General features: G+C 47.0%; 1 protein-coding gene across 2 annotated transcripts in view; it reads left to right on the top strand.

Moving 5' to 3' along the window:
* The first annotated feature begins 428 nt into the window (after positions 1 to 428).
* arih1 (ariadne ubiquitin-conjugating enzyme E2 binding protein homolog 1 (Drosophila)) overlaps positions 429 to 23,074 on the top strand; it is a 31,296-nt gene continuing 8,650 nt past the window's right edge. For both annotated transcript variants that reach the window (XM_064990222.1, XM_064990221.1), the window contains exons 1-8: positions 429 to 938; positions 4,646 to 4,713; positions 6,839 to 6,983; positions 12,913 to 13,005; positions 13,100 to 13,155; positions 17,720 to 17,786; positions 19,953 to 20,059; positions 22,674 to 22,716. In XM_064990222.1, the coding sequence (XP_064846294.1) occupies positions 654 to 938; positions 4,646 to 4,713; positions 6,839 to 6,983; positions 12,913 to 13,005; positions 13,100 to 13,155; positions 17,720 to 17,786; positions 19,953 to 20,059; positions 22,674 to 22,716 (864 nt within the window). In that variant the 5' untranslated portion in view covers positions 429 to 653. The remainder of the gene's footprint in view (positions 939 to 4,645; positions 4,714 to 6,838; positions 6,984 to 12,912; positions 13,006 to 13,099; positions 13,156 to 17,719; positions 17,787 to 19,952; positions 20,060 to 22,673; positions 22,717 to 23,074) is intronic.

The following is a 23,074-nucleotide window of genomic DNA, read 5'->3' as shown; positions in this document are numbered from 1 at the left end:
TTTTAAAATGCTTTTAAGCAAAATGTAACTGCGCTCTAGAACTTCCGTAGTGACTTACAAATAAATAAATAAACATTGCGCTGCACTCAATAAACCCCAAAATATTATTTTAATTTACTTTATTTAAAACACGGATAATAAAATACAAAACATTGTAAGCATCTTTTTAGGTCATAGCTAGAAGGGATTCAGCTTTTGTCAAAATAACGTCAGATTTGTATTTATATTAATTAATGGATTTGTATTAATTATGGATCACCATTAGTATATTTTACGTTTCGTAGCAGGTTTGGAGAATTAAGTTAAGGTTAGGAAAAGAGTTAGGGTTAGCTAAATGTTTTTTTTTGAAATGCAAAGAATTTGCACTTTTTTACGTTAATTTGACAAAAAGTTGGATCCCTTCTAGCCACGACCCTGTTTTTATTCGCCCCTAGTCATCCAACTGACGTGCGTCACGACGCCGCGTCTCTTTGTGCGCGGTTTCATCTAGCGGCGACATTTGTTGTTATTTTCACTACAACTGAACAAAAATACAAGACCGACCGTGTGTGTTTTGTTGTTTTTTTGTTGTTTGGAGCCATTCCATAACAAGCAAACTGCCCCATTCCAAGCATCTACATCGGTTTGTCACATTCTCGATTATTAACCGAGTAATGGACTCAGACGAAGGTTATAACTATGACTTCGACGAGGACGAATGTAGCGAAGACAGCGGCGCAGAGGAACCGGGGGAAGACACCCTGGAGTTAGGCGAGGACGAGGTGGAACTGGTCGATCCCGCCGAGGCCGGAGGGGAACGGGACGAAGGTTTGGAGACCGGGGGAAGTGGTCATGGGACCGGGCAAGAGGAAGAGGACTACCGCTTCGAAGTGCTGACTGCCGAGCAGATACTCCAGCATATGGTGGAGTGTATCAGGGAGGTCAACGAGGTCATCCAGGTGAGGTATTACGAGGCGTGTCGGTGTAGGAAAGACCGGGGACGGTGGAAAGTTGACAGGCCACCTACCCTGCTGTTAGCTAGACTAACCGTACAAATTAAACGGCTCGTTTTAGATTAGCTGACTAGTTAACTGAAGACAATGTGTTTGTTCGTATCTTGCATGTTATCGACTAAAGTTGTTTCGCCATCTGGCTTGTAGCTAAGGGCGGGTAGCTAAGGCCGGGTAGCTAACGGCTGGTAGCTAAGGTTGGGTAGCGAAGCTAACTCGCAACCGGAAGCTAATGAACGTCAACTAGGCAAGGTGATTAGCTCGATGTCTCTTTCAAATATTCTTGCTAGTTAAAGTTAGCTTCATTAACCGTGAAACATTGCTGTATACGTCAGCTAGCTAGTTATGTGCCTCCCACAGCCCTTCTGTGATCAAAGTATCTGCCCAGTAGCCTATTCCCCCCACCAGCATTACTATCATTTTGTAAAACTGCCCATTGGGATGTGCTCAGCTGACCGTGCCCCACGGCCCCTCGTCTATGTCTTTAATAACCTCAGCAATAACAACAACACATTTTAAACCATGGTCCAGTGCCTCTGGTCTAGAGAGAGACCCTAACTAGCCTGGTGTAGCTAAGACCAATTTGTAAGTCGCTCTGGATAAGAGCGTCTGCTAAATGACTTAAATGTAAATGTAAATTTAACTCTTACTTTTGACAATGTAATCTCTTTAAATTGTCAACATTGGTGTTAAATTCTAAGCTAAGCCTGGGCATGAATCCTTTTGGCCAGGTCGCAGTTGTAAATGAGAACTAGCCTACCTGGTTAAATAAAGTTTAAATAAAATAAATACATACAAATCCTAGAGGAGGGAACTCAACTGTACAGTATTGTAGGTCTAGTCTCAAATCAAATGTTATTTTGTCACATGCTTGGTGAACAACGGGTGTTGACGAACAGTGAAATGCTTAGTGACGGGCCTTCCCAACAATGCAGAGAGAAAGGAAATAGAAAAATAAAACACTTAATAATAAACATGCAATGAGTAACGATAACTTGGCTTTATACACAGGGTACCAGTACTGAGTCCATGTGCAGGGGTACGAGATATATATATATATATATATATATTAGTACCAGTCAAACGTTTGGACACCTACTCATTCAAGGGTTTTTCTTTATTTGTACTATTTTCTACATTGTAGAATAATAGTGAGGACATTTTAGAGTAGCCAAAGTGTTAAACAAATCAAAATAGATTATTCAAAGCAGCCACCCTTTGCCTTGATGACAGCTTTGCACACTCTTAGCATTCTCTCAACCGGCAGTCACGAGGTAGTCACCTGGAATGCATTTCAATTAACAGGTTATGCCTTGTTAATTTGTGAAATGTTGAGTTTCAAAGCAAACCGTCTGAATACTTATGTAAATAAGGTAATTCTGTTTTTATTTTCTAATACATTTGCAAAAAAATTGTAAACTTGTTTTCGCTTAGTCTTTATGGCATATTGTGTTCACACAGGGCATTCAGGCAGTATTCAGACCCCTTCACTTTTTCCACATTCTGTTACATTACAGACTTATTCTAAAAAAATTATACAGTTATTGGTGTGGAAAATAAATAATTTAATACTTTTTTAGAAGAAGGCTGTAATGTAGCAAAAGGTGAAGGGGTCTGAATGCTACCTGTATGAACACAATACCCCATAAAGATTAAGCGAAATCAGGTGGGGGTTTTTTGTTGAAAAATTATCTATTTTTCTCTCTGTGTTGTTGGGAAGTAAGGTTTGTAAGTAAGCATTTCACTGTTATGCTTGGTAAACAGTAGGTTGTAGACTATGATAAATCAAATTTGATTTCACAAGCACAAGTGGAGTTGGTATTCCCCATGCTCCAACTGCTGCCTGCCTACATATCTTCCTCTTATGGGGTGTTTCCATACACATAGCCTGTACAGCAAGCAATGATCCAGAGTTAGCCAACCAGTTGACCACCTGCCCCCATTGTTCTTTTTTAAACACCATGACATGATAGAAGCTAACTTCCTTATCAGGGTAATACACTACAATCAAACCTCTTGTATTCTCTTGACTTCATCTGAAATGCAAAACCACCATATCAGTTGCTGGCTGCTGATTACATTCAAAAATCCGATTTGTATTTTTTTTATGAATGTGGTTTTTGGTTGGCACGGTGTTGAGACACCAGCGCGACAGTGGTTGTGTCGCAAATGGGACTTAATTCCCTTTTTATAGTGGCTCTGGTCAAAAGTAGTGCACTATATAGGGAATGGGGTGCCATTTTGGAAATTGGGACACAGACTCTCTCCTAAATATAGCAGGCAGTTCATCACCAGACCAGGTCAGAAAATTACAATATAGCCGCCTCCCGTTAGGCCTCGTAGGAGCCGCCTCCCGTCGGGTCCCGTAGCCGCCTCCCGTCGGGTCCCGTAGTCGTGTCCCGTAGCCGCCGCCTTCCGTCGGGTCCCGTAGCCGCCTCCCGTCATAATATACAGAGTCACCAGGAGCAGTAGCCCTATGGCTACATTATTGAAGCTGTGCTTTTTGAACCAAACAGAGGATTGTAGTAATGAATTAGTGCCCTTGGTTTTGCACAATTGTCACATGACCTGAATTTAAACCTTTTTTTATTTAAAGCTTTTTCATCAAACTTGACCTCTTTACTAACTTTTTACTAACTAACAATGCTTTAAGTGTTAAATAAAAAAGTAACATAATTAAACAGCACCAGTAAAATAACAGTAGTGAGATTATATACAAGGTGTTACGGTACAGAGTCAATGTGGAGGCTATATACAGGGTATTACGGTACAGAGTCAATATGGAGGCTATATACAGGGGGTACCGGTACAGAGTCAATGTGGAGGCTATATACAGGGGGTACCGGTACAGTCAATGTGGAGGCTATATACAGGGGGTACCGGTACAGAGTCAATGTGGAGGCTATATACAGGGGGTACTGATACAGAGTCAATGTGGAGGCTATATACAGGGGGTACCGGTACAGAGTCAATGTGGAGGTTATATACAGGGTGTACCGCTATAGAGTCAATGTGGAGGCTATATACAGGGTGTACCGGTTAGTCGAGGTAATTGAGGTAATATGTAGATGTAGGTAGAGTTAGTGACTATGCATAGATAATAAACAGAGAGTAGCATCAGTGCAAAAGAGGGGTCTGGGTAGCCCTTTGATTCAGGAGTCTTATGGCTTGTGATGTACTGGGCCATACACACTACCCTCTGTAGTACCTTGTGGTCGAAGGCCGAGCAGTTGCCGTACCAGGTAGTGACGCAACCATTCAGGATGCTCTCGATGGTGCAGCTGTAGAACCTTTTGAGAATCTGAGGACCAAATCTTTACAGTCTCCTGACGGGGAATAGGTCCAGCACCATCCCTTTAAGCTTTCTCGTTTCTGGATAACTCTTAAAATAATAAAAGGATAATCTCTTGCTATATCACATAACTGCGTAAAACACAATGCCGTAGTTATGATCAGTGATGAGGTTTGACTGGCACTCACACACATCGTCTATGTTACAATAATCACAAGTGTTTTTTTGTTACTGCTGACAACAACATTATAAACCTGTCCTCGGCTACAGCTTAGCGACCGTTTTCCATGTCTAATGTTGGACTGTATACAGTGCTAACTTGTTGCGTGTATAACACAGCCATTTCTCTTCTGTTTCCTGTTAGAATCCTGCAACAATCACCAGGATCCTTCTGAGTCACTTCAACTGGGACAGAGAGAAGCTCATGGAAAGGTATACCGACCCGGTTCGGGGGGTTTTATTTTCTCCAGTTCTATGACCTCGTTTCATTCTGCTGGTTTCAAACGACGCCGATGATGATGATGACGACGTGTTTGTCAAAGCTTGTTTCTGTCTCTCCTTAAATTCCATTTCAGTTATCTTTATTGGCATGACGTGTTGATCCAGATTGCCAAACACAACGTTACAATAGAAATGAACTGTGTGTGTGTGTGTGTGTGTGTGTGTGTGTGTGTGTGTGTGTGTGTGTGTGTGTGTGTGTGTGTTCAGTTGAAAGGGCTTTATTGGCATGGGAAACATATATATGTTAACATTGCCAAAGCAAGTGAAGTAGATAATATACAAAAGTGAAATAAATGAACAGTAAGCATTACTCACTAAGGTTCTAAAGTTAGCCATTATACATTTACAGTGTTGTAACAATGTACAGATAGTTAAAGGAAAATTAATGAACATAAATATGGGTTTTATTTACAGTGCATTCGGAAAAGTATTGAGACCCCTTGACTTTTTCCACATTGTTAAGTTACGGCCTTGTTCTAAAATGGATTACATTGTTTTTTTTCACCTCATCAATCTACACACACTACCCCATAATGACATCACAATACCCCATAATGACATCACAATACCCCATAATGACATCACAATACCCCATAATGACATCACAATACCCCATAATGACATCACAATACCCCATAATGACATCACAATACCCCATAATGACATCACAATAACCCATAATGACAAAGCAAAAAAACAGTTGTTTTTTTAATGAATGTTTGCAAATGTATAAAACACTTTTCATCCATTTTAAGATTAAGCTGTAACGTAACAATGTGGGAAAGGTTACAATGTTGCGTGTTCTTCACTGGTTGCCCTTTTCTCGTGGCAACAGGTCATAAACCTTGCTGCTGTGATGGCACACTGTGGTATTTCACCCAGTAGATATGGGAGTTTATCAAAATTGGATTTGTTTTCAAATTCTTTGTGGATCTGTGTAATCTGAGGGAAATATGTGTCTCTAATATGGTCATACATTTGGCAGGAGGTTAGAAAGTACAGCTCAGTTTCTACCTCATTTTGTGGGCAGTGAGCACATAGCCTGTCTTCTCTTGAGAGCCATGTTCGCCTACGGCGGCCTTTCTCAATAGCAAGGCTATGGTCACTGAGTCTGTACATAGTCAAAGCTTTCCTTAAGTTTGGGTCAGTCACAGTGGACAGGTATTCTGCCACTGTGTACTCTCTGTTTAGGGCTAAATAGCATTCTAGTTTGCTCTGTTTTTTTATTAATTCTATTCCAATATCTCAAGTAATATTATTTTTGTTTTCTCGTGATTTGGTTAGGTCTGATTGTGCTGCTGTCCTGGGGCTCTGTGGGGTCTGTTTGTGTTTGTGAACAGAGCCCCAGAGCCCCAGGACCAGCTTGCTTAGGGGACTCTTCTCCAGGTTCATCTCTCTGTAGGTGATGGCTTTGTTATGGAAGGTTTGGGAATCGCTTCCTTTTAGGTGGTTGTAGAATTTAACGGCTCTTTTCTGGATTATTAGCGGGTATAATTAGTGGGTATCGGCCTAGTTCTGCCCTGTATGCATTATTTTGTGTTTTACGTTTTACACATATTTGCAGAATTCTGCATGCAGTCTCAATTTGGTGTTTGTCCCATTTTGTGAAGTCTTGGTTGGTGAGCGGACCCCAGACCTCACAACCATAAAGGGCAATGGGTTCTACAACGCATTCACGTATTTTTAGCTAATGGGTCTGTCAACTTTTATGTTCCTTTTGATGGCATAGAAAGCCCTCCTTGCCTCGTCTCTCAGATCGTTCACAGCTTTGTGGAACTTACCTGTGGTGCCGAGGTATGTTTTAGTTTTTGTGCTCGAGGGCAACGACATCTAAATTGATTTGTATTTGTGATCCTGGTTTTTGGAAAACCATTTGTTTTGTCTTACTGAGATTTACTCTCAGGGCCCAGGTCTGATAGAATCTGTGCAGAATATCTAGGTGCTGCTGTAGGCCCTCCTTGGCTGGGTAACAGAGGGTGAGGCCGAGTGCTGCAGACTGTTCTAGTGCCCTCTTGAATTCTCTCTCCCCCTCCTGCTCCTCCTCTTCTCTCTGCAGGTATTTCGACGGTAATGTGGATAAGCTGTTCTCAGAGTGCCACGTCATCAACCCCTGTAAGAAGTCGAGGACCAGACTGATGAGCACAAGATCCGCTGCCCAGGACCTGCCCTGTCAGATCTGCTATCTAAACTACCCAAACTCAGTCAGTCCCTTCATATATTATAATTGTATTACCTGCCCTGTCAGATCTGCTATCTAAACTACCCAAACTCAGTCAGTCCCTTCATATATTATAATTATATTACCTGCCCTGTCAGATCTGCTATCTAAACTACCCAAACTCAGTCAGTCCCTTCATATATTATATTACCTGCCCTGTCAGATCTGCTATCTAAACTACCCAAACTCAGTCAGTCCCTTCATATATTATAATTATATTACCTGCCGTGTCAGATCTGCTATCTAAACTACCCAAACTCAGTCAGTCCCTTCATATATTATAATTATATTACCTGCCGTGTCAGATCTGCTATCTAAACTACCCAAACTCAGTCAGTCCCTTCATATATTATAATTATATTACCTGCCCTGTCAGATCTGCTATCTAAACTACCCAAACTCAGTCAGTCCCTTCATATATTATATTACCTGCCGTGTCAGATCTGCTATCTAAACTACCCAAACTCAGTCAGTCCCTTCATATATTATAATTATATTACCTGCCGTGTCAGATCTGCTATCTAAACTACCCAAACTCAGTCAGTCCCTTCATATATTATATTACCTGCCCTGTCAGATCTGCTATCTAAACTACCCAAACTCAGTCAGTCCCTTCATATATTATAATTATATTACCTGCCCTGTCAGATCTGCTATCTAAACTACCCAAACTCAGTCAGTCCCTTCATATATTATATTACCTGCCGTGTCAGATCTGCTATCTAAACTACCCAAACTCAGTCAGTCCCTTCATATATTATATTACCTGCCGTGTCAGATCTGCTATCTAAACTACCCAAACTCAGTCAGTCCCTTCATATATTATATTACCTGCCGTGTCAGATCTGCTATCTAAACTACCCAAACTCAGTCAGTCCCTTCATATATTATATTACCTGCCGTGTCAGATCTGCTATCTAAACTACCCAAACTCAGTCAGTCCCTTCATATATTATATTACCTGCCGTGTCAGATCTGCTATCTAAACTACCCAAACTCAGTCAGTCCCTTCATATATTATATTACCTGCCCTGTCAGATCTGCTATCTAAACTACCCAAACTCAGTCAGTCCCTTCATATATTATATTACCTGCCGTGTCAGATCTGCTATCTAAACTACCCAAACTCAGTCAGTCCCTTCATATATTATAATTATATTACCTGCCGTGTCAGATCTGCTATCTAAACTACCCAAACTCAGTCAGTCCCTTCATATATTATAATTATATTACCTGCCGTGTCAGATCTGCTATCTAAACTACCCAAACTCAGTGAGTCCCTTCATATATTATATTACCTGCCGTGTCAGATCTGCTATCTAAACTACCCAAACTCAGTCAGTCCCTTCATATATTATATTACCTGCCGTGTCAGATCTGCTATCTAAACTACCCAAACTCAGTGAGTCCCTTCATATATTATATTACCTGCCCTGTCAGATCTGCTATCTAAACTACCCAAACTCAGTCAGTCCCTTCATATATTATATTACCTGCCCTGTCAGATCTGCTATCTAAACTACCCAAACTCAGTCAGTCCCTTCATATATTATAATTATATTACCTGCCGTGTCAGATCTGCTATCTAAACTACCCAAACTCAGTCAGTCCCTTCATATATTATAATTATATTACCTGCCGTGTCAGATCTGCTATCTAAACTACCCAAACTCAGTGAGTCCCTTCATATATTATATTACCTGCCGTGTCAGATCTGCTATCTAAACTACCCAAACTCAGTCAGTCCCTTCATATATTATATTACCTGCCGTGTCAGATCTGCTATCTAAACTACCCAAACTCAGTGAGTCCCTTCATATATTATAATTATATTACCTGCCGTGTCAGATCTGCTATCTAAACTACCCAAACTCAGTCAGTCCCTTCATATATTATATTACCTGCCGTGTCAGATCTGCTATCTAAACTACCCAAACTCAGTCAGTCCCTTCATATATTATAATTATATTACCTGCCGTGTCAGATCTGCTATCTAAACTACCCAAACTCAGTCAGTCCCTTCATATATTATAATTATATTACCTGCAGTGTCATTATCTGTTATCTAAACTGTCATAAGGTTATTACCTTCTCAATATTTGTTTTCACCCCATTTCAAGCTCTGACTTTCCTGATAGATACTTTATTGAGGAAAAATGTACTGACTATGACTGGTCCACCAAGCTATCTGGAGATGAATGTACTGACTATGACTGGTCCACCTAGCTATCTGGAGATGAATGTACTGACTATGACTGGTCCACCTAGCTATCTGAAGATGAATGTACTGACTATGACTGGTCCACCAAGCTATCTGGAGATGAATGTACTGACTATGACTGGTCCACCTAGCTATCTGAAGATGAATGTACTGACTATGACTGGTCCACCTAGCTATCTGGAGATGAATGTACTGACTATGACTGGTCCACCAAGCTATCTGGAGATGAATGTACTGACTATGACTGGTCCACCAAGCTATCTGGAGATGAATGTACTAACTATGACTGGTCCACCTAGCTATCTGGAGATGAATGTACTGACTATGACTGGTCCACCTAGCTATCTGAAGATGAATGTACTGACTATGACTGGTCCACCTAGCTATCTGGAGATGAATGTACTGACTATGACTGGTCCACCAAGCTATCTGGAGATGAATGTACTAACTATGACTGGTCCACCTAGCTATCTGGAGATGAATGTACTGACTATGACTGGTCCACCTAGCTATCTGGAGATGAATGTACTGACTATGACTGGTCCACCTAGCTATCTGAAGATGAATGTACTGACTATGACTGGTCCACCTAGCTATCTGGAGATGAATGTACTGACTATGACTGGTCCACCTAGCTATCTGAAGATGAATGTACTGACTATGACTGGTCCACCTAGCTATCTGAAGATGAATGTACTGACTATGACTGGTCCACCTAGCTATCTGAAGATGAATGTACTGACTATGACTGGTCCACCTAGCTATCTGTAGATGAATGTACTGACTATGACTGGTCCACCTAGCTATCTGAAGATGAATGTACTGACTATGACTGGTCCACCTAGCTATCTGAAGATGAATGTACTGACTATGACTGGTCCACCTAGCTATCTGAAGATGAATGTACTGACTATGACTGGTCCACCTAGCTATCTGTAGATGAATGTACTGACTATGACTGGTCCACCTAGCTATCTGAAGATGAATGTACTGACTATGACTGGTCCACCTAGCTATCTGGAGATGAATGTACTGACTATGACTGGTCCACCTAGCTATCTGAAGATGAATGTACTGACTATGACTGGTCCACCTAGCTATCTGAAGATGAATGTACTGACTATGACTGGTCCACCTAGCTATCTGGAGATGAATGTACTGACTATGACTGGTCCACCTAGCTATCTGGAGATGAATGTACAGACTATGACTGGTCCACCTAGCTATCTGGAGATGAATGTACTGACTATGACTGGTCCACCTAGCTATCTGAAGATGAATGTACTGACTATGACTGGTCCACCTAGCTATCTGCAGATGAATGTACTGACTATGACTGGTCCACCTAGCTATCTGGAGATGAATGTACAGACTATGACTGGTCCACCTAGCTATCTGGAGATGAATGTACTGACTATGACTGGTCCACCTAGCTATCTGGAGATGAATGTACTGACTATATAATCGCTCTGGATAAGAGTCTGGTAAAGGTAAACCTGTATTGGGCTCGCTGTGCAACGGCCACCTGTGATTGGTCGCTGTGCAACGATTCCATACCATTTTATCAAAAACATTATGCCTCCGTCTAACACAGTTAGGTTGTAGGTTCAGTTCCTTCAGGGTTCACTATCTGAGCTAATTTCACTATCTGGGCTAGTGTTTAGAGCGTTGGACTGGTAACCGAACGTTTGCGAGATCGGATCCCCGAGCTGACCAGGTAGAAATGTGTTTTTCTGCCCCCTGAACAAGGCAGTTAACCCGCTGTTCCCCTGAACAAGGCAGTTGACCCGCTGTTCCCCTGAACGAGGCAGTTGACCCGCTGTTCCCCTGAACGAGGCAGTTGACCCGCTGTTCCCCTGAACGAGGCAGTTGACCCGCTGTTCCCCTGAACGAGGCAGTTGACCCCCTGTTCCCCTGAACGAGGCAGTTGACCCCCTGTTCCCCTGAACGAGGCAGTTGACCCCCTGTTCCCCTGAACGAGGCAGTTGACCCCCTGTTCCCCTGAACGAGGCAGTTGACCCCCTGTTCCCCTGAACGAGGCAGTTGACCCCCTGTTCCCCTGAACGAGGCAGTTGACCCCCTGTTCCCCTGAACGAGGCAGTTGACCCCCTGTTCCCCTGAACGAGGCAGTTGACCCCCTGTTCCCCTGAACGAGGCAGTTGACCCCCTGTTCCCCTGAGCGAGGCAGTTGACCCCCTGTTCCCCTGAGCGAGGCAGTTGACCCCCTGTTCCCCTGAGCGAGGCAGTTGACCCCCTGTTCCCCGAACGAGGCAGTTGACCCCCGAACGAGGCAGTTGACCCCCGAGCGAGGCAGTTGACCCCCTGTTCCCCCGAACGAGGCAGTTGACCCCCGAACGAGGCAGTTGACCCCCGAACGAGGCAGTTGACCCCCGAACGAGGCAGTTGACCCCCTGAACGAGGCAGTTGACCCACTGTTCCCCTGAACGAGGCAGTTGACCCACTGTTCCCCTGAACGAGGCAGTTGACCCACTGTTCCCCTGAGCGAGGCAGTTGACCCCCTGAACGAGGCAGTTGACCCACTGTTCCCCTGAACGAGGCAGTTGACCCACTGTTCCCCTGAGTTAACCCACTGTTCCCCTGAGTTAACCCACTGTTCCCCTGAGTTAACCCACTGTTCCCCTGAGTTAACCCACTGTTCCCCTGAGTTAACCCACTGTTCCCCTGAACGAGGCAGTTGACCCCCTGAACGAGGCAGTTGACCCCCTGAGCGAGGCAGTTGACCCCCTGAACGAGGCAGTTGACCCCCTGAACGAGGCAGTTGACCCCCTGAACGAGGCAGTTGACCCCCTGAACGAGGCAGTTGACCCACTGAACGAGGCAGTTGACCCACTGTTCCCCTGAACGAGGCAGTTGACCCACTGTTCCCCTGAGTTAACCCACTGTTCCCCTGAACGAGGCAGTTGACCCCCTGAACGAGGCAGTTGACCCACTGTTCCCCTGAACGAGGCAGTTGACCCACTGTTCCCCTGAGTTAACCCACTGTTCCCCTGAACGAGGCAGTTGACCCCCTGAACGAGGCAGTTGACCCCCTGAACGAGGCAGTTGACCCCCTGAACGAGGCAGTTGACCCCCTGAACGAGGCAGTTGACCCCCTGAACGAGGCAGTTGACCCCCTGAACGAGGCAGTTGACCCCCTGAACGAGGCAGTTGACCCACTGTTCCCCTGAACGAAGCAGTTGACCCACTCACTGTTCCCCTGAGTTAACCCACTGTTCCCCTGAACGAGGCAGTTGACTGTTCCCTGGTAGACCGTCATTATAAATAAGAATTTGTTCTTAACTGACTTGCCGAGTTAAATAAAGATAAATAATACTTAAGCGAGAGACTGGCTATTCAATGAAATCCCATTGTGTTTTGTTGCTAGGCAATGCAGAGCTCGCCCCGATAGGGTAAATGACAGCGGTCTATCCAGGAAACGTGTCTTTAGGCAGCCAGACGATAATACACTGTGAAAACAACGTAACACTCTGTCGCGTCTGTCCAGTGGTATCCATGGCTACGGTCCCGTAGGGACTCACTGGAGCGGGGGCCCTTGTGGAACCCTATACTGTGCACTATGAACCCGAGCCCTATTGGATGCAGATGAAGCCGAGACAAACATTGTGCTCTGGAAGGAGTTTGGTGGGCGGTGTTTGAAATCCTAAAATAATGTTTTCTTGTTTTCCCACAGTATTTCACTGGCTTAGAGTGTGGACACAAGTTCTGTCTGCAATGCTGGGGAGATTACCTGACAACCAAAATCATCGAGGAGGGGATGGGACAGGTAGTGCTGCGTCCTAAATGATCGTATGTGAAGGGCCTGGTTAACACCGACTGTTCAGTCACCGTCTATTGAACTCACTGTCTTCTGTTTTCAGACCATCTCCTGCCCTGCCCATAGTTGTGACATCTTAGTGGATGACAACACAGTCATGTGAGTATTGTTATGGTCTGAGTGCACCGAACACCTTCCTAATATTGAGTTGAATCACCTTTCGCGCCCCCCCCCACTCTCAATTCATTGGGGCATAGACTCTACAAAGCGTCTCACAGGGATGCTGGGGACATGTTGACCCACAGTTGTCAAGTTGGCTGGATGTCCTTTGGGTGGTGGACCATTCTTGATACACAATGAACTGTTGAGCGTGAAAAACCCAGCAGTTCTTGACACAAACCGGTGCGCCTCGCACCTACTACCATACCCTGTTCAAAGGCACTTAAATATTTTGTCTTGCCCGCTCACCCTCTGAATAGCAGGCATTCTCAATCCATGTCTCAATTGTATAGAGGCTTTAAAATCCTTCTTTAACCAGTTTCCTCCTCTTCATCTACACTGATTTGAAGTGGATTTAACAGGTGACATCAATAAGGGACCCTAATGCCTGTAGACTGAATAGGGGACCCTAATGCCTGTAGACTGTATTGAGGACATGATTGTTAATCTGTAGCTTCCTGTTTTGACCCAGTAGGCAGTTCTAAAGCTAATTTACAGCCCGGGTCTCCCCCTGATCTCACTACGGCCGTATGGCCTCGCCCTGATCTCACTACGGCCGTATGGCCTCGCCCTGATCTCACTACGGCCGTATGGCCTCGCCCTGATCTCACTACGGCCGTATGGTCTCGCCCTGATCTCACTACGGCCGTATGGCCTCGCCCTGATCTCACTACGGCCGTATGGTCTCGCCCTGATCTCACTACGGCCGTATGGCCTCGCCCTGATCTCACTACGGCCGTATGGTCTCGCCCTGATCTCACTACGGCCGTATGGTCTCGCCCTGATCTCACTACGGCCGTATGGTCTCGCCCTGATCTCACTACGGCCGTATGGTCTCGCCCTGATCTCACTACGGCCGTATGGTCTCGCCCTGATCTCACTACGGCCGTATGTTCTCGCCCTGATCTCACTACGGCCGTATGGCCTCGCCCTGATCTCACTACGGCCGTATGGTCTCGCCCTGATCTCACTACGGCCGTATGGTCTCGCCCTGATCTCACTACGGCCGTATGGTCTCGCCCTGATCTCACTACGGCCGTATGGCCTCGCCCTGATCTCACTACGGCCGTATGGCCTCGCCCTGATCTCACTACGGCCGTATGGCCTCGCCCTGATCTCACTACGGCCGTATGGTCTCCCCCTGATCTCACTACGGCCGTATGGCCTCGCCCTGATCTCACTACGGCCGTATGGCCTCGCCCTGATCTCACTACGGCCGTATGGCCTCGCCCTGATCTCACTACGGCCGTATGGCCTCGCCCTGATCTCACTACGGCCGTATGGTCTCGCCCTGATCTCACTACGGCCGTATGGCCTCGCCCTGATCTCACTACGGCCGTATGGCCTCGCCCTGATCTCACTACGGCCGCATGGTCTCGCCCTGATCTCACTACGGCCGTATGGTCTCGCCCTGATCTCACTACGGCCGTATGGTCTCGCCCTGATCTCACTACGGCCGTATGGTCTCGCCCTGATCTCACTACGGCCGTATGGTCTCCCCCTGATCTCACTACGGCCGTATGGTCTCGCCCTGATCTCACTACGGCCGTATGGCCTCGCCCTGATCTCACTACGGCCGTATGGCCTCGCCCTGATCTCACTACGGCCGTATGGCCTCGCCCTGATCTCACTACGGCCGTATGGTCTCGCCCTGATCTCACTACGGCCGTATGGCCTCGCCCTGATCTCACTACGGCCGTATGGCCTCGCCCTGATCTCACTACGGCCGCATGGTCTCGCCCTGATCTCACTACGGCCGTATGGTCTCGCCCTGATCTCACTACGGCCGTATGGTCTCGCCCTGATCTCACTACGGCCGTATGGTCTCGCCCTGATCTCACTACGGCCGTATGGTCTCCCCCTGATCTCACTACGGCCGTATGGTCTCGCCCTGATCTCACTACGGCCGTATGGTCTCGCCCTGATCTCACTACGGCCGTATGGTCTCGCCCTGATCTCACTACGGCCGTATGGTCTCGCCCTGATCTCACTACGGCCGTATGGTCTCGCCCTGATCTCACTACGGCCGTATGGTCTCGCCCTGATCTCACTACGGCCGTATGGTCTCGCCCTGATCTCACTACGGCCGTATGGTCTCGCCCTGATCTCACTACGGCCGTATGGTCTCGCCCTGATCTCACTACGGCCGTATGGTCTCGCCCTGATCTCACTACGGCCGTATGGCCTCGCCCTGATCTCACTACGGCCGTATGGTCTCGCCCTGATCTCACTACGGCCGTATGGTCTCGCCCTGATCTCACTACGGCCGTATGGTCTCGCCCTGATCTCACTACGGCCGTATGGTCTCGCCCTGATCTCACTACGGCCGTATGGTCTCGCCCTGATCTCACTACGGCCGTATGGTCTCGCCCTGATCTCACTACGGCCGTATGGTCTCGCCCTGATCTCACTACGGCCGTATGGTCTCGCCCTGATCTCACTACGGCCGTATGGCCTCGCCCTGATCTCACTACGGCCGTACGGTCTCGCCCTGATCTCACTACGGCCGTATGGTCTCGCCCTGATCTCACTACGGCCGTATGGCCTCGCCCTGATCTCACTACGGCCGTATGGCCTCGCCCTGATCTCACTACGGCCGTATGGTCTCGCCCTGATCACACTACGGCCGTATGGCCTCGCCCTGATCTCACTACGGCCGTATGGTCTCGCCCTGATCTCACTACGGCCGTATGGTCTCGCCCTGATCTCACTACGGCCGTATGGCCTCGCCCTGATCTCACTACGGCCGTATGGCCTCGCCCTGATCTCACTACGGCCGTATGGCCTCGCCCTGATCTCACTACGGCCGTATGGCCTCGCCCTGATCTCACTACGGCCGTATGGCCTCGCCCTGATCTCACTACGGCCGTATGGCCTCGCCCTGATCTCACTACGGCCGTATGGCCTCGCCCTGATCTCACTACGGCCGTATGGTCTCGCCCTGATCTCACTACGGCCGTATGGCCTCGCCCCTGATCTCACTACGGCCGTATGGCCTCGCCCTGATCTCACTACGGCCGTATGGCCTCGCCCTGATCTCACTACGGCCGTATGGCCTCGCCTGATCTCACTACGGCCGTATGGCCTCGCCCTGATCTCACTACGGCCGTATGGCCTCGCCCTGATCTCACTACGGCCGTATGGCCTCGCCCTGATCTCACTACGGCCGTATGGTCTCGCTCTGATCTCACTACGGCCGTATGGTCTCGCCCTGATCTCACTGCAGTACGCTGTTGACTAAATGTTGACAGTCAGGTTACAGCAGGCCTCAACACCATACAACATTCATGTAGCCATTTACTTAACAACCTAGATGTGGTTTCCCCTCCGTTAGTGAGGCAGACTCAACCCATTTCTGCAGAATATTAGCAAACGCACCATATGGTAGTAGCTACAGTACCTTCTGAAAGTATTCACACCCCTTGAATTTTTTCCACATTTTGTAACGTTACAGCCTTATTCTAAAATTGGTTAAATTGATGAGGGGGGGGGGGGGGGACAATCTACGCACAATACCCCATAATGATGAAGCAAAAACATTTTTTTTTAGAAATCTTGGCTAATTTATAAATAAACCTATCACATTTACATAAGTAGAATGTGGTTTCTCATGGTCAGAGTCCTTTTAGGTTCCCTTTGGCAAACTCTAAGCGGGTTGTCGTGTCTTACTGAGGAGTGGCTTCCGTCTGGCCACTCGGCCATAAAGACCTGATTGGTGGAGTGCTGCAAATGTGGTTGTCCTTCTGGAAGGTTCTCCCATCTCCACAGAGGAAGTCTGGAGCCCTGTCAGAGTGACCATCGGGTTCTTGGTCACCTCCATGACCAAGGCCCTTCTCCCCAATTGCTCAGTTTGGCCAGGCGGCCAGCTCTAGGAAGAGTCTTTGATTCCAAACTTCTTTCATTTAAGAATGATGGAGTCCGCTGTGTTCTTAGGGACCTTCAATGCTGCAGAAATGTTTTGGTGCACTTCCCCAGATCTGTGCCTCGACACAATCCTGTCTCGGAGCTCAACGGACAATTCCTTCGTCCTCATGGCTTAGGTTTTGCTCTGACATGCACTGTCAACTGCGGGACCTTATATAGACAGGTGTGTTCCTTTTCAAATCATGTCAAATCAATTGAATTGACCACAGGTGGACTCCAATCAAGTTGTAGAAACATCTCAAGGACGATCAATGGAAACAGGATGCACCTGAGCTCAATTTCGGGTCTCATAGCAAAGGGTCTGAATACTTATGCAAATAAGGGTTTTTCGGGTTTATTTTTTGATAAAATATCAACAATTTAAAAAAAAATTAAAAATGTTTTCGCTTTGTCATTATGGGGTGTTGTGTGTGGATGTATTTTTTATTTAATCCATTATAGAACAAGGCGGTAACATAACAACATGTGGGGGAAAGGTGAAGGGGTCTGAATACTTTCCGAACGCACTGACCCAGGGAAAGCTAGCTCATTTTGTCAAGACATCATGGATCGGAATAACAGTTTGTTATTCCCCCTCCAGGCGCCTCATAACAGACTCTAAAGTGAAGCTGAAGTACCAACATTTAATTACCAATAGTTTTGTAGAGGTAAGCTTGTTCTTCTATGTTATTTATGAGTTCATAGTGGAACAATAAGAAAATTCAATGTGCACTAGACTAGACCGCTGTTACATTCAATGTGCACGAGACTAGACCGCTGTTACATTCAATGTGCACGAGACTAGACCGCTGTTACATTCAATGTGCACGAGACTAGACCGCTGTTACATTCAATGTGCACTAGACTAGACCGCTGTTACATTCAATGTGCACTAGACTAGACCGCTGTTACATTCAATGTGCACTAGACTAGACCGCTGTTAAATTCAATGTGCACTAGACTAGACCGCTGTTACATTCAATGTGCACTAGACTAGACCGCTGTTACATTCAATGTGCACTAGACTAGACCGCTGTTACATTCAATGTGCACTAGACTAGACCGCTGTTAAATTCAATGTGCACTAGACTAGACTAGACCGCTGTTACATTCAATGTGCACTAGACTAGACCGCTGTTACATTCAATGTGCACTAGACTAGACCGCTGTTACATTCAATGTGCACTAGACTAGACCGCTGTTACATTCAATGTGCACTAGACTAGACTAGACCGCTGTTACATTCAATGTGCACTAGACTAGACCGCTGTTACATTCAATGTGCACTAGACTAGACCGCTGTTACATTCAATGTGCACTAGACTAGACCGCTGTTACATTCAATGTGCATTAGACTAGACCGCTGTTACATTCAATGTGCATTAGACTAGACCGCTGTTACATTCAATGTGCACGAGACTAGACCGCTGTTACATTCAATGTGCATTAGACTAGACCGCTGTTACATTCAATGTGCACTAGACTAGACCGCTGTTACATTCAATGTGCACTAGACTAGACCGCTGTTACATTCAATGTGCACTAGACTAGACCGCTGTTACATTTAATGTGCACTAGACTAGACCGCTGTTACATTTAATGTGCATTAGACTAGACCGCTGTTACATTCAATGTGCATTAGACTAGACCGCTGTTACATTCAATGTGCACTAGACTAGACCGCTGTTACATTCAATGTGCACTAGACTAGACCGCTGTTACATTCAATGTGCACTAGACTAGACCGCTGTTACATTCAATGTGCACTAGACTAGACCGCTGTTACATTTAATGTGCATTAGACTAGACCGCTGTTACATTCAATGTGCATTAGACTAGACCGCTGTTACATTCAATGTGCATTAGACTAGACCGCTGTTACATTCAATGTGCACTAGACTAGACCGCTGTTACATTCAATGTGCACTAGACTAGACCGCTGTTACATTTAATGTGCATTAGACTAGACCGCTGTTACATTCAATGTGCATTAGACTAGACCGCTGTTACATTCAATGTGCACTAGACTAGACCGCTGTTACATTCAATGTGCACTAGACTAGACCGCTGTTACATTTAATGTGCATTAGACTAGACTAGACCGCTGTTACATTCAATGTGCATTAGACTAGACCGCTGTTACATTCAATGTGCATTAGACTAGACCGCTGTTACATTCAATGTGCATTAGACTAGACTAGACCGCTGTTACATTCAATGTGCACTAGACTAGACCGCTGTTACATTCAATGTGCATTAAACTAGACCGCTGTTACATTCAATGTGCATTAGACTAGACTAGACCGCTGTTACATTCAATGTGCACTAGACTAGACCGCTGTTACATTCAATGTGCACTAGACTAGACCGCTGTTACATTCAATGTGCACTAGACTAGACCGCTGTTACATTTAATGTGCATTAGACTAGACCGCTGTTACATTCAACGTGCATTAGACTAGACCGCTGTTACATTTAACGTGCATTAGACTAGACCGCTGTTACATTTAACGTGCATTAGACTAGACCGCTGTTACATTCAATGTGCATTAGACTAGACCGCTGTTACATTCAATGTGCATTAGACTAGACCGCTGTTACATTCAATGTGCATTAGACTAGACCGCTGTTACATTCAATGTGCACTAGACTAGACCGCTGTTACATTCAATGTGCACTAGACTAGACCGCTGTTACATTCAATGTGCACTAGACTAGACTAGACCGCTGTTACATTCAATGCGCATTGAAGTTATTGCGTTTTATTTTTTGAATGGTTTAATAAGATTGGATAACTGAATGGGTCTTCCTGTCCTCATCTCCCACTTCTCCAGTGTAATAGACTGTTGAAGTGGTGTCCTGCACCAGACTGCCATCACGTCGTTAAAGTCCAGTACCCCGACGCCAAGCCGGTCAGGTGCAAGTGTGGTCGACAGTTCTGGTAAGACAAGTCCCCTGAATGATCTGCCTTGTCCTCTCTTTACTATGACATGACAATACAGTCTACTCCTTAAGAAGTCTTAAGGCACATCTCCAGAACAACAATGTCTCAAGACTCAGGAGATGGCTGGGTTAGAGTTAGTCAAGACTCAGGAGATGGCTGGGTTAGGGTTAGTCAAGACTCAGGAGATGGCTGGGTTAGGGTTAGTCAAGACTCAGGAGATGGCTGGGTTAGGGTTAGTCAAGACTCAGGATATGGCTGGGTTAGGGTTAGTCAAGACTCAGGAGATGGCTGGGTTAGTCAAGACTCAGGAGATGGCTGGGTTAGTCAAGACTCAGGAGATGGCTGGGTTAGGGTTAGTCAAGACTCAGGAGATGGCTGGGTTAGGGTTAGTCAAGACTCAGGAGATGGCTGGGTTAGTCAAGACTCAGGAGATGGCTGGGTTAGTCAAGACTCAGGAGATGGCTGGGTTAGGGTTAGTCAAGACTCAGGAGATGGCTGGGTTAGGTTTAGTCAAGACTCAGGAGATGGCTGGGTTAGGTTTAGTCAAGACTCAGGAGATGGCTGGGTTAGGGTTAGTCAAGACTCAGGAGATGGCTGGGTTAGGGTTAGTCAAGACTCAGGAGATGGCTGGGTTAGGGTTAGTCAAGACTCAGGAGATGGCTGGGTTAGGGTTAGTCAAGACTCAGGAGATGGCTGGGTTAGGGTTAGTCAAGACTCAGGAGATGGCTGGGTTAGGGTTAGTCAAGACTCAGGAGATGGCTGGGTTAGGGTTAGTCAAGACTCAGGAGATGGCTGGGTTAGTCAAGACTCAGGAGATGGCTGGGTTAGTCAAGACTCAGGAGATGGCTGGGTTAGTCAAGACTCAGGAGATGGCTGGGTTAGTCAAGACTCAGGAGATGGCTGGGTTAGTCAAGACTCAGGAGATGGCTGGGTTAGTCAAGACTCAGGAGATGGCTGGGTTAGTCAAGACTCAGGAGATGGCTGGGTTAGTCAAGACTCAGGAGATGGCTGGGTTAGTCAAGACTCAGGAGATGGCTGGGTTAGTCAAGACTCAGGAGATGGCTGGGTTAGGGTTAGTCAAGACTCAGGAGATGGCTGGGTTAGTCAAGACTCAGGAGATGGCTGGGTTAGTCAAGACTCAGGAGATGGCTGGGTTAGGGTTAGTCAAGACTCAGGAGATGGCTGGGTTAGGGTTAGTCAAGACTCAGGAGATGGCTGGGTTAGGGTTAGTCAAGACTCAGGAGATGGCTGGGTTAGGGTTAGTCAAGACTCAGGAGATGGCTGGGTTAGTCAAGACTCAGGAGATGGCTGGGTTAGTCAAGACTCAGGAGATGGCTGGGTTAGGGTTAGTCAAGACTCAGGAGATGGCTGGGTTAGGGTTAGTCAAGACTCAGGAGATGGCTGGGTTAGGGTTAGTCAAGACTCAGGAGATGGCTGGGTTAGGGTTAGTCAAGACTCAGGAGATGGCTGGGTTAGGGTTAGTCAAGACTCAGGAGATGGCTGGGTTAGTCAAGACTCAGGAGATGGCTGGGTTAGTCAAGACTCAGGAGATGGCTGGGTTAGGGTTAGTCAAGACTCAGGAGATGGCTGGGTTAGGGTTAGTCAAGACTCAGGAGATGGCTGGGTTAGGTTTAGTCAAGACTCAGGAGATGGCTGGGTTAGGTTTAGTCAAGACTCAGGATATGGCTGGGTTAGGGTTAGTCAAGACTCGGGAGATGGCTGGGTTAGGGTTAGTCAAGACTCGGGAGATGGCTGGGTTAGGGTTAGTCAAGACTCGGGAGATGGCTGGGTTAGTCAAGACTCGGGAGATGGCTGGGTTAGTCAAGACTCGGGCGGTGGCTGGGTTAGTCAAGACTCGGGCGGTGGCGGGGTTGGTCAAGACTCGGGCGGTGGCTGGCTTGGTCAAGACTCGGGCGGTGGCTGGCTTGGTCAAGACTCGGGCGGTGGCTGGCTTGGTCAAGACTCGGGCGGTGGCTGGCTTGGTCAAGACTCGGGCGGTGGCTGGCTTGGTCAAGACTCGGGCGGTGGCTGGCTAGGTCAAGACTCGGGCGGTGGCTGGCTTGGTCAAGACTCGGGCGGTGGCTGGCTTGGTCAAGACTCGGGCGGTGGCTGGCTTGGTCAAGACTCGGGCGGTGGCTGGCTTGGTCAAGACTCGGGCGGTGGCTGGCTTGGTCAAGACTCGGGCGGTGGCTGGCTTGGTCAAGACTCGGGCGGTGGCTGGCTTGGTCAAGACTCGGGCGGTGGCTGGCTTGGTCAAGACTCGGGCGGTGGCTGGCTTGGTCAAGACTCGGGCGGTGGCTGGCTTGGTCAAGACTCGGGCGGTGGCTGGCTTGGTCAAGACTCGGGCGGTGGCTGGCTTGGTCAAGACTCGGGCGGTGGCTGGCTTGGTCAAGACTCGGGCGGTGGCTGGCCTGGTCAGGACTCGGGGCGGTGGTATGAGAGCCCGGCAGCCTTGAGTTTTCCTCCCCTCCCCACGTAGCTGCCACCAGTCACAACAGGCTCCTCTGGGAGCATACCTTCGTGTTGGCAACCTTTTACCTAATCCCTGCAACTACAACATGAGGGAGAATAGAAACAATTGATACTAATGGGATGTATTTTATCATTCTAGCTTCAACTGTGGGGAGAACTGGCACGATCCTGTCAAGTGTAAGGTATGTGCAGAAGACATGACATAGGGCTAGCTTCTACCCTCTGACACGACATGACATAGGGCTAGCTTCTACCCTCTGACATGACATAGGGCTAGCTTCTACCCTCTGACACGACATGACATAGGGCTAGCTTCTACCCTCTGACACGACATGATATAGGGCTAGCTTCTACCCTCTGACACGACATGATATAGGGCTAGCTTCTACCCTCTGACACGACATGATATAGGGCTAGCTTCTACCCTCTGACACGACATGATATAGGGCTAGCTTCTACCCTCTGACACGACATGATATAGGGCTAGCTTCTACCCTCTGACACGACATGACATAGGGCTAGCTTCTACCCTCTGACACG

Source organism: Oncorhynchus masou, chromosome 15 (genome assembly GCF_036934945.1).
Source record: "Oncorhynchus masou masou isolate Uvic2021 chromosome 15, UVic_Omas_1.1, whole genome shotgun sequence".
Taxonomy (NCBI): domain Eukaryota; kingdom Metazoa; phylum Chordata; class Actinopteri; order Salmoniformes; family Salmonidae; genus Oncorhynchus; species Oncorhynchus masou.
The sequence above is the reverse complement of the archived record's forward strand: the minus strand, read 5'-3'. Positions and strand labels throughout refer to the sequence as shown.